This window comes from Mastigoproctus giganteus, chromosome 8 (genome assembly GCF_048544385.1).
Source record: "Mastigoproctus giganteus isolate SK-2022 chromosome 8, ASM4854438v1, whole genome shotgun sequence".
NCBI classification, from domain to species: Eukaryota; Metazoa; Arthropoda; class Arachnida; order Uropygi; family Thelyphonidae; genus Mastigoproctus; species Mastigoproctus giganteus.
This window is the reverse complement of record NC_143582.1, coordinates 113,514,636-113,530,866: the sequence shown is the minus strand read 5'-3', so window position 1 is coordinate 113,530,866 and position 16,231 is coordinate 113,514,636. Positions and strand designations below refer to the sequence as shown.

Below are 16,231 nucleotides of genomic sequence, written 5' to 3'. Positions count from 1 at the left end.
TTTGCGATTCAGGTCAACAGCATATTGGGAGAACTTCCAAAACCATCCGAATATACATGAATGCAGATGATCTCACCATATCCTGCCAGTCACAAAGTATGAATACTGTTGAAAGACAGTTACAAATTGCTCTTTCCAGAATAGAATCATGGACCTTTCATAGTGGATACCTTGCTGAGCAGAAATACACCACTACTCACTTTTGCAAATTACAGTCACTGCATCCCAATCCTGAGATAAAGATCAATAACATTTCAATTCCTCTTGTTCACGCTGTCCGTGTTCTTGGCCTGGTACTGGATAGGAAACTGAACTTTCAAGCACATTTGGCATATCTTCGAACTATCTGTTTGAAAAAGTTGAATATTCTCCGGTGTATGTCATCCATGTCATGGGGTGCTGATCGACATACCCTGATCCATCTTTATCAAGCTTTTATCAGATCCTGCTTAGACTATGGCTCTCCAGTGTATGACTCTGTGAGAAAAACTACTTTAGAGCGATTGAATACGATCCAGCACAGTGAGCTAAGAATTTCTCTAGGGGCTTTCAGAACCTTTATATCGAAGGTCATGAACCTCCTTTACATCTTTGGAGGAAAACATTACTTTTGATGTATGCCGCAAAAATTCGCAGTCTCCCCTCCCACCCTAGTTGGAGATGTCTGTACAATATAGAATGGGAGTCATTTTACAACAGTAAGCCAAATGAAAACTGACCTGCTCCACTTAATCTTAAAGAACTGACTCAAGCATGGAATAAAGAAATCAGCAATATATTTCAGGACAATGACACCTCCTGATCCACCTTGGACAAATATTTCTGCAAATTACAACGACTCTTTTCAAAAGTGGGGGAAGAACACCTTGTCCCCCTCCAATATCGCACAATTGCATGAAACTCATTCTTCTAACTCAGAGGCCTTTAAATCTATATAGATGGATCAAAAACTGAGTCCCAAGTAGGTGCTGCGGCAGTCTTCCCTTCATTCACCATTTCTGTTTCATTACCATTAGAATACAGTATCTTTACTGCTGAGCTTTACGCTATAAACTTAGCTCTTTATCAGATTATTGAACTTTTAATTACTCCTGCTTTAATATACACTGACTTTTATTAATTTAAAGTATCATGCCCCAAACTAGAGCAGCAAAGCAACGGGCACAAAGTGGCAGGAGTGCTGTGACTCGGGGGAGAACTGAGGGGGGGGGGGTGATTCTCCAACGCATCAGAGCCTAAAAAAAATGTGCGACTTGTGAAATGTTTGCTGAACTCTCTGGAACAGAACATGATATTGCCATGGGGGATGTCTTTGTGTGTGCGCGATGTAAGGAGTGTAAGGAAATCAGGCGACAACTCAGCGTTGTTATGGGCCTATATGAGAGTTTGAAGAACAGGATGGATGACCTCGAAAGATCTAAATTGAGGGGCCCATCAAGCTCTCAGCTGCCCACATCAACGCCAGAGCTTGCACTTGGTCATCACGCAACACAGTGGCAACCCTCAAAGCAAAATTTCTGGTCCCACAGGAACTAGTAGTTTTTGGTGACTGTATTGTCAGGGAAACAGGAAACATGCTTTCTAAAAAGGATAGGTGGAACAGGACCACCTATGACGTTGATGACGTAGAGTGGATATCATATTTTAAGGGCACAAAAGGTGATATAGTTGTACACGTTGGCACTAATGATATTAGGAGTAGGAGACCGAAAGAGTCACTTAACAAGTACAGGTCACTGTTGAACAAAAGCCGAGAATTAGGGTTGAATTTGAAAGTGTCTGCAATTCTGCCCAGACACAATAGGAGGGAGTATATGATGAGAGCCTTGTCGATCAATTTGGCCCTGGAAAGAATGTGCAAGGCTCAAGGGTTAGAATTTTTTCAGCCTGGACTGTACTTGTTAACAGGAGAGACTGCTTCTATAGGGATGGGATACACTTAAATAGAAAGGGTACAAGAATATTTGCTGATGCTATCGAGGCAGTGTTAGGTGGGTCGGAAAACTGATAGCTTGGGGGGATACAAGGACTAATAGTTTAACAGTAGCCGTAGTCAGAGGTGAAGGTGATTCTTGCACAACTTCTATTAAAATAAGTAGCGACCTGGAGCGTGGGGTGTTGGGGGTTTCAGGGACAGATGGCAGTCATCCTGAAATAGGGGGGTATATGGGATGTGTTAGGGTAACTAGGAATAGGAGTAGGAGCATGTATACCAATGCTAGACGTATAGTAAATAAATTTGATGAATTTGAAGTGTTGGTCAAGACATCAAAGGCAGATATTGTTGGGATAGCAGAGACGTGGTGTCACACAGATATAAGGAATGCTGAACTGGAATTTGAGGAGCACAATGTGTACAGAAAGAATAGACAGGATAGTAAGGGAGGAGGTGTTATGCTGTTAATTAAGAAAAACATAAAATCAAAAGAAGTACATCCAGTTGATATAGATGAACAGTGCACTGTTGAGTCAGTTTGATGTGACATAAGCACTGCGAAAGCAAAAATAAGAGTAGGAGTGTGTTATAGGCCTAATGAGTACAATGAATAATTGTACAGAGAAATAGAGTGGGCTAGTAAATCGGAATGTCTTATAATGGGGGATTTTAACTTCCCAGATATTGACTGGGACTTGTGGGTTGGTCACTCACACACTAGTCAGACTTTTGTGGATTTATTGGATGATTGTTTTCTGCAGCAGCATGTTCGAGAGGCAACCAGAGAAAGTAATACTCTTGATCTGGTTATCAGCAGTGATCATTCGTGTATTAAGAATTTGCAGATAAAGGAACCACTAGGTGGCAGTGATCACAGTGTACTGATGTGGGATTTACTTAAAGATTTAATTACCATCAGGGATAAAGGAAAGCGTTTTTTCTTCCGTAAAGGTGAGTACAGTGGTCTCCGACAGTTTTTAAATTCTGTACAGTGGGATCAACTGACGATGTTACCAACAGTAAATTCTAAGTGGGAAGCATTCAAGGAATTAATCGTGGATGCTACTAAAAGTTTCATACCTATTAAGAAATATTGTTCAAGTTTTTGGCCTAAATGGTTATCAAATGAACTAATGAGACTCTTGACAGAGAAGAAAAATGCATGGAATGCATATAAATTGTCAAGCGACACAGAAGCCTATGGCAGATATAAGCTAGTCTGTAATCAGGTCACAAAGGAGGTTAGGCAGGCGAAGGCAGATTACGAGAAATCCTTGGCAAAAGATGCTAAGAAAAACAGCAAGGATTTCTTTACTTACATAAACTCTAAAAGGAAGGGGATGAATCTGATTGGTCCACTTGACATCGATGTTTCGACTGTTGATGATCCTTCTCAGATAGCAAACATACTGAATGAGTATTTTGCATCTACATTCACACATGAGGAATTATTACGGTATGAAAATAGCAGAAGGTTATCAAATTGTAGCAGGATACTTAATGTTTTGTTTGTTTTGTTATTTGGTTTTTAGGAGCATTAGCAACTAAGGCCATATTGCTCCTGGATATGCGGTGGTCATTCCCTGACCTTTCCGCATCCTCCATATTTGGTGGTGACGGGCTCGAACCCCGGTCTAATCAAGAAGCGTGTGCTATGCACTGCTGCTCCTTCCCACAGGATACTTAATGATTTTGTAATAACTGAAAGCAAAGTGGAGGAGAATATTGTTGAAGTTAAACATAAGAAAAGCACCTGGGGTGGATGGGATCTATCCAGTTATATTAAAGGAGGCGGCAAAGCAACTAAGCAAACCCTTAGCCATAATTATGAGAGCGTCCTTGGACTCAGGGGAGGTTCCCACGGACTGGAGATGTGCAAATGTATCCCCAATTCACAAAGGGGGATCGAAGGGTGACACGAGTAATTACAGACCAGTTAGTTTAACTTCTGTTCCAGGTAAAATAATGGAGTCACCGGTTAAAGATGCATTGCAGGATCATCTAGACAAGACTGCAGCAATAATTCAGACACAGCATGGGTTTGTTAAGGGAAAGTCTTGTCTGACAAATTTGATAGGATATTATGATGTGGTAACAAAGGAACTGGATGCAAAAAATAATTTTGATATCATGTATTTGGATTTCAGGAAAGCTTTTGACACTGTTGCGCACGGAAGACTATTGTACAAATTGGAGTAGAATGGTATTAAGGGTAAGTTGCTACAATGGATAAAAGGATGGTTAAGTGGGAGAAGACAGAGGGTGGTAATCAATGGGTGCTGCTCTTCGTGGACTAATGTTATTAGTGGAGTCCCACAGGGTTCGGTGTTAGGTCCCCTGTTGTTTTGTATATTTATCAATGATATTGATGAAGGTATATCAGGCTTAGTGTCGAAGTTTGCAGACGATACAAAGGTTGGCAGGGTTGTTAATGACAGTAATGGCAGTGTGCTACTGCAACAGGATCTAGATAATTTGGGCAGATGGGCTAAGAACTGACAACAAGATTGGTGAGGGAAATGAAGGGATCCTCTTTCCAAGAGAGGCTTAAGTTCTGCAAATTGCAGTGGCTGGAGACTAGGCACCTGTGCAGTGATCTGATTGAGGCATAAATTCAAATTAAGAAAAGACAGATGTAGATTAGATGTGCGGAAATTTGCCTTTAGCCAGCGGGTGGTTAATTGCTGGAACAAACTTCCATCTGTTGTTGTGGAAGTTGATAGGTTGAATAAATTTAAGGAGGAACCGGACAGGCATTTGGAGGGAATGGTGTGATTTTTTTTTTTTTTTTTTGGCTGATGCTGCATAAGCTCATACACTTGCTTTCTTTTCATCAAATGCCACTGCTACTACTACTACTACAACAACCAAACTTTCTGAGTACTGTAGTTACTTGCGGTGGAAGTTGGCTCTTACAAGTAGAACCCAGAAACTAAAAGATGGTCAAATGCAATGGCAGACAAAACAATCCCTCAGACCAATAAAAAAAACAAGAATGTCAAAATAAAAAGTGAAAACCATGCTTCTTGTTTTCTTTGCTATTAAAGTGAATTATTATGGTTAAGCAGGTTCCTCCGTAGCCAGGTGGGAAGGAGCAGCAGTGCGTAGCATACGCTTCTTGATTAGACCGGGGTTCGAGCCCGTCACCAACAAATACAGAGGATGCGGAAAGGTCAGGGAATGAACACTGCATATCCCGGAGCAATATGGCCTTAGTTGCTAATGCTCCTAAAAACCAGATAACAACATATGGTTAAGCACATCCCACCAAATCATACTGCCAATCAAACATACTTCACTAAAGTCTGACAAGGCTGCGTGAAAAATTCGAAGGAAGAGACCTGAATTGTGGAAGGATGGTTGGATGGATGCTCCATCAAGACAATACTCCAGCACACAATGTGCTCTCAATTTGTCAGTTTCTGACCAAAAAATAAATCCCTCTGCATGTGTGAACTTGCACCCTACTCACCAGACCCTAGCACCTTGTGACTTTTTTTTTCTTTTCCCTAAACTGAAAAGTGTATTTGAAGGAATCCATTTTCAGTCCACTGAAAACATTCAGAAAAAATGACCAAATTGTTAAAAGGGCTTACAGAAGATGACTTTTAGAAATGTTTCTGTGCTTGGAAGAAACATGTGGAACAGTGTATGCAAATATCCAAATCGTTTATTTTGAAGGGGGGAGGTAAACTTTTAAGGTATGAAATATTTCATTATATTTAATTTATTGCAACAGGCTTTTTATTTAATAGTCACACCTCATACATATTTACACACATATTCTTTTTGACATCATGACCCATCCCCATAGGTCACTGAATACCTTGTTTTTTTTTACTTCTACCAAGTTCTGGCACATTATTGCCTTCGTAGAAAAACATAAACCTGCAATAATGAACTGCACAAACTTATCATTCAACAGTATAGTGGAGTAACATTCCACCCTCTTGCAGGCTAACCATCTATTTTCTCTCAAAGTCTGTGGCATTTTTCTAGGAATACACTAAACTCCAATCAGAACTTTTGAAAAATATATAATTTATTTATGTAAAAACACAGCAGTTTCAACTCTAGAATTTGTTTGCAAATGGTTAGTGTTTAATACTGAATGAAATGCCCTGAAAATTTAATAATTTATTCCAATAATCCCTCTTAATATTATCCCAAACTTTAGTCCCAATCAGACCTCTTTCATGGTGTTCCAGTTTCCCTTTCCTAAGAGAAGTAGAAATGGCAACACCATGTATACAAGGTTAAAATCTTCACAAATTCACACAAATACTCTTAATCAGAATTTTGCACATCTAATTCTTACTTTAATTTCAGTGACCATTCGGAATCTAGGATTGTGCTCATCTGGGACAGAATATTAGAACTCAGCATTGAACTATTGTATAGTTTGCAGGATATGAAGGTAAGATAGTATAAACATTTTTAAATTGACTTAAAGTGTTTTAATACATCAAAAAAACAGAACTTTACTAAAAACAGTACTTTAGGCATATTCTGCTGTTCAGTTGAAGATGAAACTAGAAATTTAGGCAAAGGTAAAGAAAGAGTTTGCAAAACTATCAGCCGACAACTTCCCATTGCATGTTTGGTAAACAAAGACCATGTTCACTTAGTCATCAGCATTCTGATGCACACAACCAGGGGCATTCCTGGGGAATATGACGCCCTTGTGCCAATCACAATTTGGTACCTCCTCAAAAATATTTATATATTTTGTTGTACTTTTATTTATATAATGATAATTAATCACAAAAGTAATAGAGGTCGATCGTCACTAATCCTTCAGCGTTGGGACCTGTGGTTTGCCGGATTAGTGAGTTTGCTGAATCACTGGTGGTTAGATTAGCAGAGTTTACCCAACAGCTAACCACCTAATCCTACCTTTAACACATTGACTGCCAAGCTAGTTTAAGAAAAAAATTCGACAGGGGCCAAAAAATATTTAGCAAATAATTTGTGTAGTAATTCTAAAATAGATGTTGTAATGTCAGTGTTGTTGTCGTTTTTTCGCTAAAAATATCAAAAAAAAAAAAAAAAAAAAGTTTTTTTTTTTGTTTTTTTTTTTGTTTTTTTTTGCATATATGTGGCCTAGTAGGTTACTTTATTTCTTGAGAAGCCATGTCGGCCACGTACATGTGATGCTATTACAGCATACATATGAAGGTCGTTTGTGATTAGTTTATTGAATGCGTAGCGAGCGCTGCAATAAAACTAATTGCGATAAAATAAACTCTCAAACGTCGCAATAAGTTTGTCAGTATTGTTAGATATTTTGTGAAAACAAGTTCGTTAGCGTGCTATATTATCCATCATATTGTGTTGTGTTTTTTCCACAAGTTTGTACAAGTGTGTTGTAAAAAGAAAAAATCTAAAAAGGAATGGCTAAAAGAAAATTACTAAAATAAAAGGAACTGAGAGAAATTGCTGGAATTTACAATTAAGCAAAGTTAAACTTCTCACAGACACACCACTGTCGAGTTTTTTCAGAAGTTCAACTTTATCTGTTATGAACAATGTATGGTGTTTACACTTTACACAACGAGAGGAACTTCCTTTATGCATTGGAACCATGGCTGGGGCTAAATGTGAGCAGGTTATAATAATAAATGCAGAAAAACAAGTGGGAATGGCTTGTGAGTGTTTGAGTTCATGCCAACAGCTGATGCTGTTGGCATGAACAACCAATGCCACCAAAACAGTAGCTGCAGGTCGGTGCGCTGACCCAGGAAATTTGAAATTACGTTCGTGGAAATTATGTCCGAATTAGCAATGGTTGACCTGTACAATTATAATTATTGACAATGAAATTTACATAAAAAAAAGTACAAATTAAAAATTAATTAGAAAGGAAACAATGAAGTAAAGGTTATACATACAAAAAGTATTATGTTTATACATATAAATTATATAACAAAAAAGAATACAATAATGTCATAGTAAAAAACTAAATAATATTTATTCTTTTTGATTTTCATATTGAAAAATTGTTGCAAATTTCAGAAATAATGAAACCGGAAACAATATCTTTTTCGATACTAATGAGACTCAAATTTGTTAGCATTTCTTGTGTCATTGTTGATCTTAAATAGTTCTTTACCATTTTTAATTTGAATAAGGCATGCTTTTTCTAAATTAAACAGGCTCTGGATGCCAACGAATCTTGAGGCCAAGCGATCTTCCCTGCAACTTCTACTGCAATTAACCAATTGCAGTAGAAGTTGCAGATAACCAAAGAGAGATAAGTTTTTCCTTTTGAGTTCGGACTTTTTTTTATTCCATTATTCTAATATATAATAAGAGTTTTCTTTCTTAAAGCATAAGGAAGAAGTTTCCAGAAAGGAAAGTAACCTTTCTTTTTTTTTTTTCTATTTACTAATCTTCTATTTACTCACTTGGTGGCACTACTCCTGCCTCCCTGTGGTGGAGCTGGACCTGGGTGAAAAGACCTCACTCAGGACTAAAAAGAGTTTAAAAATGGACCAAACTAAAAAGATAAGAATGGAGAAAGTTAACCCCAATATAAGTGATGACACACAATTGAATATATCTTAGACTAAAAGAATGAAAATCAACACTCTTCAGCCTAATGTTCCTTTCTGCTTGGTGATACATTCCTTAGAATGGTGATAGTTTCCATTGGGAAACTATCGCCATTCTTAATTCAGAAGACTATAGAGTCCATGATTGGCTCACCAAAAATGATAAAATTACGATGATGAGGTGATCTCTTATAGAAACCTCACTGAGTCATCAGTCTGATAAATTCTTACATCAAAGGCCTTTGCAGGACTATCAGTTGAAATTACCCCACATAGATAACTCCCTGAATACATCAAAGGGTGTTATTACAAAATGGAACCTTTTAATGGTGTCAGAGGAAGAGCTGCTACATGAGTTAACAGATCAACAAGTAATACATGTTAGGAGATAATGATGAAGAAAGATGGCATTCTCACTCCAATGCAATCTGTTATTCTTACCTTTAACAATCCTTCTCTTCCCCATTTGGTTAAAGCAGGATATTTAAACTGCAAAATCTGTCCATATATACCAAATCCAATAAGATGTTACAACTGTCAGCAATACGGACACTCTCAGTGACATGTCGGAGTGATCCCCTCTGTCCGCTCTGTGGATCAAAAGAACACTATCAAGGAAACTGCACCTTCACTTTGCCACTTTGCCCAAACTGTCGAGGAAATCTTCCTGCTTTCTCAAAGACATGTGAAATGCGGCTATTGGGAAAACAAATACAGAAATACAAGATAGAAAATAAAGTGTCTTATCCTGAAGCAAGAAAACAGATACAGGCAGTTCTCACTTTACAAGTTCTCGGGTTTACGAGTTTTTTTTTTTATCAAGTATCAACAAAATCAAAAATATGAACATTAATTGCAAAAAAATGAATGATAAACATTCATAAATATTGCATTTCAAACCCCACACGTAGCTATACAATACAGTGTACCCTGCTTTACGATATTAATCCGTTACCATTGTATCGTGAAAATGAATTACCAAAAAACCCATTGTTTTTTGGCAATTCATTCCACGACCTCAGAAGTTCAAATTTTCGCTGTATAACTCTCTAAAAGGTCATTTTTATAGTGTAAATTGTATTAGTTAGCAATTCAAATCATTAAACGCACTACACTTTCATGTTATAAGAACCAATTTTGAATGGCTTTGTGATATTTTTCTAAAGCACATTTCTGGAAGTCAAGACCATAAAACAATAAAAACAGTTTGCACTTTCTGGTTTATGGACTTTTCTGTTACTGCAAGCAGTTATAAATGGGTAGTAAACGCGATGTTATTGCATTTGAGAAAATACCGATAGCTGGAATTGTGTGGTTTTTTATGTTATTATGGTGAAATGTGTTTCCCCTTTACTGAAATCTTCAATTGTATAAAAAACATAAATAAATTTTCCGAATCTTCTCTTCGTTCCTTTTTTTTTTTTTTTTTTTTAAGATTCGTAAACTTGTTACTGTGTGCAAATCGTGTTAGTTGCAATTTGTGTGTTCCATTAAAAAATGCTTATGCATGCTATTGAAATTTATAAAGAAAAGAGAAGATTATCTTGGAAATAAACATCTCTTGAAGCATTTCTGAAGAAGATGACTCCTTGTGCAACAAGTGCCGAGCCAATAATGAGTGATCAACGAGTGTGCATTTAGTCGATGATGATGATGAAGAATAAACATTCTTTAACATTTGTAAGTCATAAATAATTTCTATATTATTATAATTTGTAATAATAGAGGCTACGTTTTCTATTTCTTTGGATAAATCAATCATTGTTTAAACATAAACTAATTAGCTAACTAATTTCATTGTTGATAACATATCTTTGGAGATATCTTTGCAAAAGTATCAGCAAAAGCTTCATGTCATCTGGAATTTCTGATCCAGAAAGAGAAAAGCATAAGATTAAATTTTAATCAAAAGGTAATGAGCCCTACAATCAGCCATTCACAATAAATGAACTGCACGAAGTTTTGTCCACAGCCAGGCCAAGGGCAGTAGGCCCAGACGACATAATCAAGCACTTTAATAAGACTAAATTCTAAAATTTATTGAGACTGTATAACAGAATATTCCAAGAAAATGTATTTCCAAACACATGTGCCATGCAATAGTACTAGCTTTCCCTAAACCTGACAAAGACCTAATAAATCCATGCAACTATCGACCTATAGCCCTCACAAGTTGTTTAGAAAAATTACTAGAAAATATGATATATAAGAGATTGATATGGTATTTAGAGATAAACAACATCTTTACAAACACGCAATGTGGTTTTAGACTTTACAGGTCTACACTAGACCACCTAGTTACAATAGAAGCCAACATCAGAAATGCATTTATCAGATCACAACATATGGTTACAGTATTTTTTGACATTGAAAATCTTACGATACCACTTGGAGATATGGGATCCTAAAATACATACACCACTCTAGACTCACAGGTAATCTTCCTATATTTATCCAGAACTTCCTTATGAACAGAACCTTCCAAGTCAAAGTACAAACTTCTTTCTCCAAAATATACCAACAAGAAGAAGGTATCCCACAAGGCTCAGTCTTGAGTGCTACTTTGTTTGCCATAAAAATTAATTCGATCACAAATCAGCTCTCTCCTTCAGTCTCACATGCACTTTATGTCGATGACTTTAGTATCTCTAGTCAGTCACAGAACATGAGAACTATCAAGAGGCAGTTGCAATGCGCAATCAACAATATAAGTAAGTGGGAACTAGATAATGGATTCAGACTTTCAACACAAAAAACAATGTGTACATTTCTGCTGCAAAAGAAATCTCCATCCTGACCTTGGATTAAAACTAGAAGGCCTGATTATACCAATGCAACCAAAAGCAAAATTTCTTAGACTAACTTTAGATAAGAAATTAACTTTCATGGTAAACATCAGGCAGCTACGTAAAAGCTGTACAAAACAGTTTGACATACTTAAAATCCTTTCATCAACAGCATGGGGAGCAGACAGATATTCGTTATTAAACCTATACAAAGCACTAATCAGATCAAAGTTGGATTATGGGCCAGTGTACGATTCAGCACTGAAAACAGCTCTCTAATGGCTAGACCCAGTTCATTGCAATGCACTAGGTATATCCACTGGCACCTATTGTACTTCTCTCAATAGTCTCTATGCCGAAGCCAATGAACCACCTTTAAATCTTAGGTGACAACAACTAGCATTGGATTATGCATTTAAAATAAAATCTATGCCTGGACACCCCGCTTGGGAGACACTCTTTGATCCATGTTGCAGAAATAATTATCAGAATCATCAACAAGCAAATTAACCCCTGGGGATCAGAATGCAAGAATTTTTAGCAGTACATAACCGTAATATAGACAATATAGCACACATACCAGTTCACACCCTTCCACCATGGAATTTACATATTCCAATATGTGACTTCTCCTGTCAGAAATGGAATAAAAATGCAAATACCTGCAACAATCTTTCAACAGTTACATGCAGCCCACAGACTTCAATTTTCAGACTATATCCCAAAACACACAGATGGGTCGAAAACAGATACTTTAGTGGGAGCAACAGCTGTTTTCCCAGATATTACATTAACACAACAACTACCGAATGAGTGCAGTGTATACATGGCAAAATTGTATGCACAAATAATAACCTTAACTCATATACAAGGTATGTGTTACAAAAGAAGGTAATATACACATATTCCTTGAGTTCATTACAAGCCATGCAAAGCAAAGGCACACCCAAACCTTTGGCACATACAACAAATACTAACTGACTGCACCATAAATGAACAGGAAATACATTTCTGTTGGATCCTGGGACATTCAGGGATTGCTGGAAATGAAGCAGCGGACAGATCAGCAAAAGAAGCCATACTGCAGACCAGAGAAGAGATCTTAGTCCCTTATTTTGATTACAAACCTGTGATACAACATACATGCTGGATGCAGTGGCAAAAAACTTGGAATCTACAAACTGAAAACAAACTGTACCAAATAAAGTAGAAAAATGAAAACTGGGTTTCTAGCACACGAAAGACAAGAAAAGAAGAAACAGAACTGGCCAAACTACGAATTGGGCAGATCCAATAATGGCAAATGAATGGATTGACCGTGTTTGGGCAGAAATCAGGAAAGATTTCAATGACGAAGACATCTACAACAATTGTACTACTTCAACAGGATCTAGAAAATTTGAGTAGATGGGCTGCGAAGTGGCAACTGAAGTTTAACATTTACCAATGCAAAGTACTGCATATGGGTAGAAGTAACCCCAGAGGAACATACCAACTGTGTGGTACTACACTTAGGGTGGTAGAAAATGAAAAAGACCAGGGGAGATTGTGCAGTCAGATGTGAAGTTTACTGAGCAATGCAGACAGACTGCCAGAGCAGATCATGGAGTATTGTCAATGATATACAGGAATTTTGCTAGCAGGAAAAAGGAGGTGGTTGTCCCTTTGTATAAGGCTATGGTCAGACCATGCTTTGAGTACTGCATACAGATCTGGAGGCCTCATTTTAGGAAGGATGTAGCTTAGCTTGAGTGTGTACAGAGAAGAGCAACAAGGTTGGTGAGGGGAACGGAGAGGTTGTCTTACCAAGAAGTCTTAAAGTTCTGCAAATTGCAGCAGCTGGAGACTAGGCACCTGCGAAGTGATCTGATTGATGTGTAGGCCTTCAATGGGTTAAGCACGCTGAATTCTAATGGGATCCTTCCGCTTGCTCAGATTATGAACATGCGCAGGCATAAATTCAAATTGAGGAAACACAATTGTAGAGGTGCCTCCATAGCCAGGTGGGCAGGAGCGGCAGTGCGTAGCACACGCTTCTTGATTAGACCGGGGTTCGAGCCCGTGACCACCAAATACGGAGGATGCGGAAAGGTCAGGGAATGATCACCGTGGGCAGGAGCGGCAGTGCGTAGCACACGCTTCTTGATTAGACCGGGGTTCGAGCCCGTGATCACCAAATACGGCGGATGCGGAAAGGTCAGGGAATGACCACCGCATATCCTCTGAGCAATATGGCCTTAGTTGCTAATGCTCCTAAAAACCAAATAACAACAACAACAATTGTAGAATAGATGTGTGGAAATTTGCCTTTAGCCAGCGGGTGGTTAATTGCTGGAACAAACTTCCTGTCGTTGTGGAAGTTGATAGATTCAAGGAGGAACTGGACAAACTTATAGAGGGAATGGTTGTGTGAAATTGGCTACAACAACACCGACGAAACGACTTTTTTTATAATTTGACACCTAACAATACATTTAAATTCAAAATGTGTTGGTGGAAAAAAATCAAAGGCTCGCTTGACGGTGCTCATATGCGTGAATATGACAGGAACTGATAAAAAAAACTGTTTGTTATCGGAAAATTGTTAAAACCTCGGTGTTTCAAAAATGTAAGGAAACTTCCTGTGGATTACGCTGTGAACAAGAAAGCTTGGATAACTTCGGATATTTTTTGGAATACATAAATGATTGGAACATGGAGCTATTCAAAAATAAGAAAAATATTTTATTGTTAATTGATAACTGCCCTGCACAGCCCCATATTCAAAATTTGTGCAACATTGAGCTAGTGTTTCTGCTTCCCAATGCCACATCAATGGCGTCTCCGTAGCCAGGTGGGCAGGAGCAGCAGTGCGTAGCACATGCTTCTTGATTAGACCGGGGTTCGAGCCCGTGACCACCAAATACGGAGGATGCGGAAAGGTCAGGGAATGACCACCGCATACCCCCGGAGCAATATGGCCTTAGTTAATGCTCCTAAAAAAAAAAAACCAAACCAAACCAGCCACATCGATTTTATAACCAGTGTACATATGTGTAATCAACAGTTTAAAAGGATTTTATAAAAGGGTTCTAGTTCTACATCTGATCATTCAAAGAGAACAGAAACTTACCTGGTCTGTATCGGTATTGGGTGCTATAAATTTATTGAATGATGCGTGGAACAACGTTACTTGACAACCATGCCTAATTGCTTCGAGAAATTGAAATCAAAATTTAAATGAAATTTGAATTGTAGATGAAGAAGATGAAAACGAAGGAAACAACTTACCATTATCCAAATGGTTGCTACCTAACAACGTTGTAGGTTAATTAATAATACAGATAACATCGATAAATTTGTATGTGTCGATGACAACTCATTAACAAGTGGTCTTCCTACAGAGAGTGACATTTATTATTATTATTAGCCATTTGGTGCAAGGAAGCCTGAGGCTTATGCTGCACCAGCCAAAAAAAAATTCCCGAGTTACCCAGAGAGAGAGAGAGAGAGAGAGAGAGAGAGAGAGAGAGAATCAGAAATAGAAAGGAATCACCAAGAAAGAGAAGAATGATGATATCCAGCTCAGGACCCTGGGTGTGCCAAGCCCATACTCACCAAATGTTGAGCCCCTGAATACTGTGCTCAACAACAAAGACAATAACAACAATAGTATTATGACAATTGAAAGTGAATCAAAATCAGTGCCGACAATCTCACAAGCTCAAGGTGCAATGGACACAGTCAATTTTTTTGAAGGAACTGAGGCAAGTAATGAGACTTTTAACATGTTGAGCGTTTTAAGGGGAAACTTAAGAAATATCAAAGTGAAACCTTTAAAACAAACATAAATTTTAAGATTTATAAATAAAGACTAATTGAAATTGTGTTTATTATTAAATAGTATTGTTTTTAATTAGAGAAATAAATTGCATTTAGTATTAAGTGTATGGTTTTAAAATTACAGACAAACAAATTGTGTTTATTATTTAGTGTATTGTAGTTATATACTTATATTATTTTTTTCTCTAATATTTATTTTGTTTTTTGAATCTATCTTGTTTATCAAGTTATTGAGAATTTAAAAAAAATAGGCGGTAGATTTAACTCATCACCGATATGAAGTGTTCATTGTTTAACAGCCCCAGGGGTTCCCCATCTCCACTATCACGGATATAGTGAGTAACGGTTATAACGAGGAAATTTTGTCGGTCCCTTGATGCTCGTTATAACCAAGTTCGATTGCATATACAAAGTATATATATTTCAGTATTGAGTTTATCTCTTACCAAGTTACGTTATATGAATTTCATATCTCCTATAAAGTTAGTTATATGTATGAATTTCAAAAATGACTTTTGCAAAATCTATGTAGTTATAATAGATAGTTATGATAAATGTAACTATCTATTGCCTGCCACCAATATGGTTCGAACTCTCACGTTAGCTATCTATCCCAAATCCAACTTGTCCACAGTTGTAGCTAATGTTGATTATCATCTCAAAAGTGAGAACAGAAAGGCAAGTAAGATTATGTTTTATTGATAGTTTTTTTTACACAATTCAAATATTTGCTATATTAGCTTTTTTTTCATAGTGTTAAAAAATGAAAACAGTAGTAAATACAGGTAGTTCCCCAACTTTATGAGTTAATTTGTCCCTACCATGCGCTCGTAAAGTGGGAATGTATTACCCATAGCCATAATGTTAAAAACAGGGGTTACATTCTCAACAATGAAATTAGTTAACTAATTAGTTTATCTTTAAACAGTGATTGGTTTATCCAAAGAAATGAAAATATAGCCTGTAAAATCAAGTAAATTATAATTTAAAGAAATTATTTATAACTTACAGATGTTTAAGAATATTTATTCATCATCAACTAAATGCACACTCGTTGATCGCTCATTGTTGGGACGGCACTCGTTGTTGGTTTGTTGCACAAGGAGTCGTCATCTTCAGAAATGCTTCAAGAG

At 37.2% G+C, this 16,231-nt stretch overlaps 1 protein-coding gene across 1 annotated transcript in view; it reads left to right on the top strand.

Moving 5' to 3' along the window:
* Epg5 (ectopic P-granules autophagy protein 5) overlaps positions 1-16,231 on the top strand; it is a 1,526,775-nt gene that overhangs the window by 1,449,871 nt on the left and 60,673 nt on the right. The window contains exon 44 of the mRNA XM_090380318.1: positions 6,266-6,353. Coding sequence (XP_090236444.1) covers positions 6,266-6,353 — 88 coding nt within the window. The remainder of the gene's footprint in view (positions 1-6,265; positions 6,354-16,231) is intronic.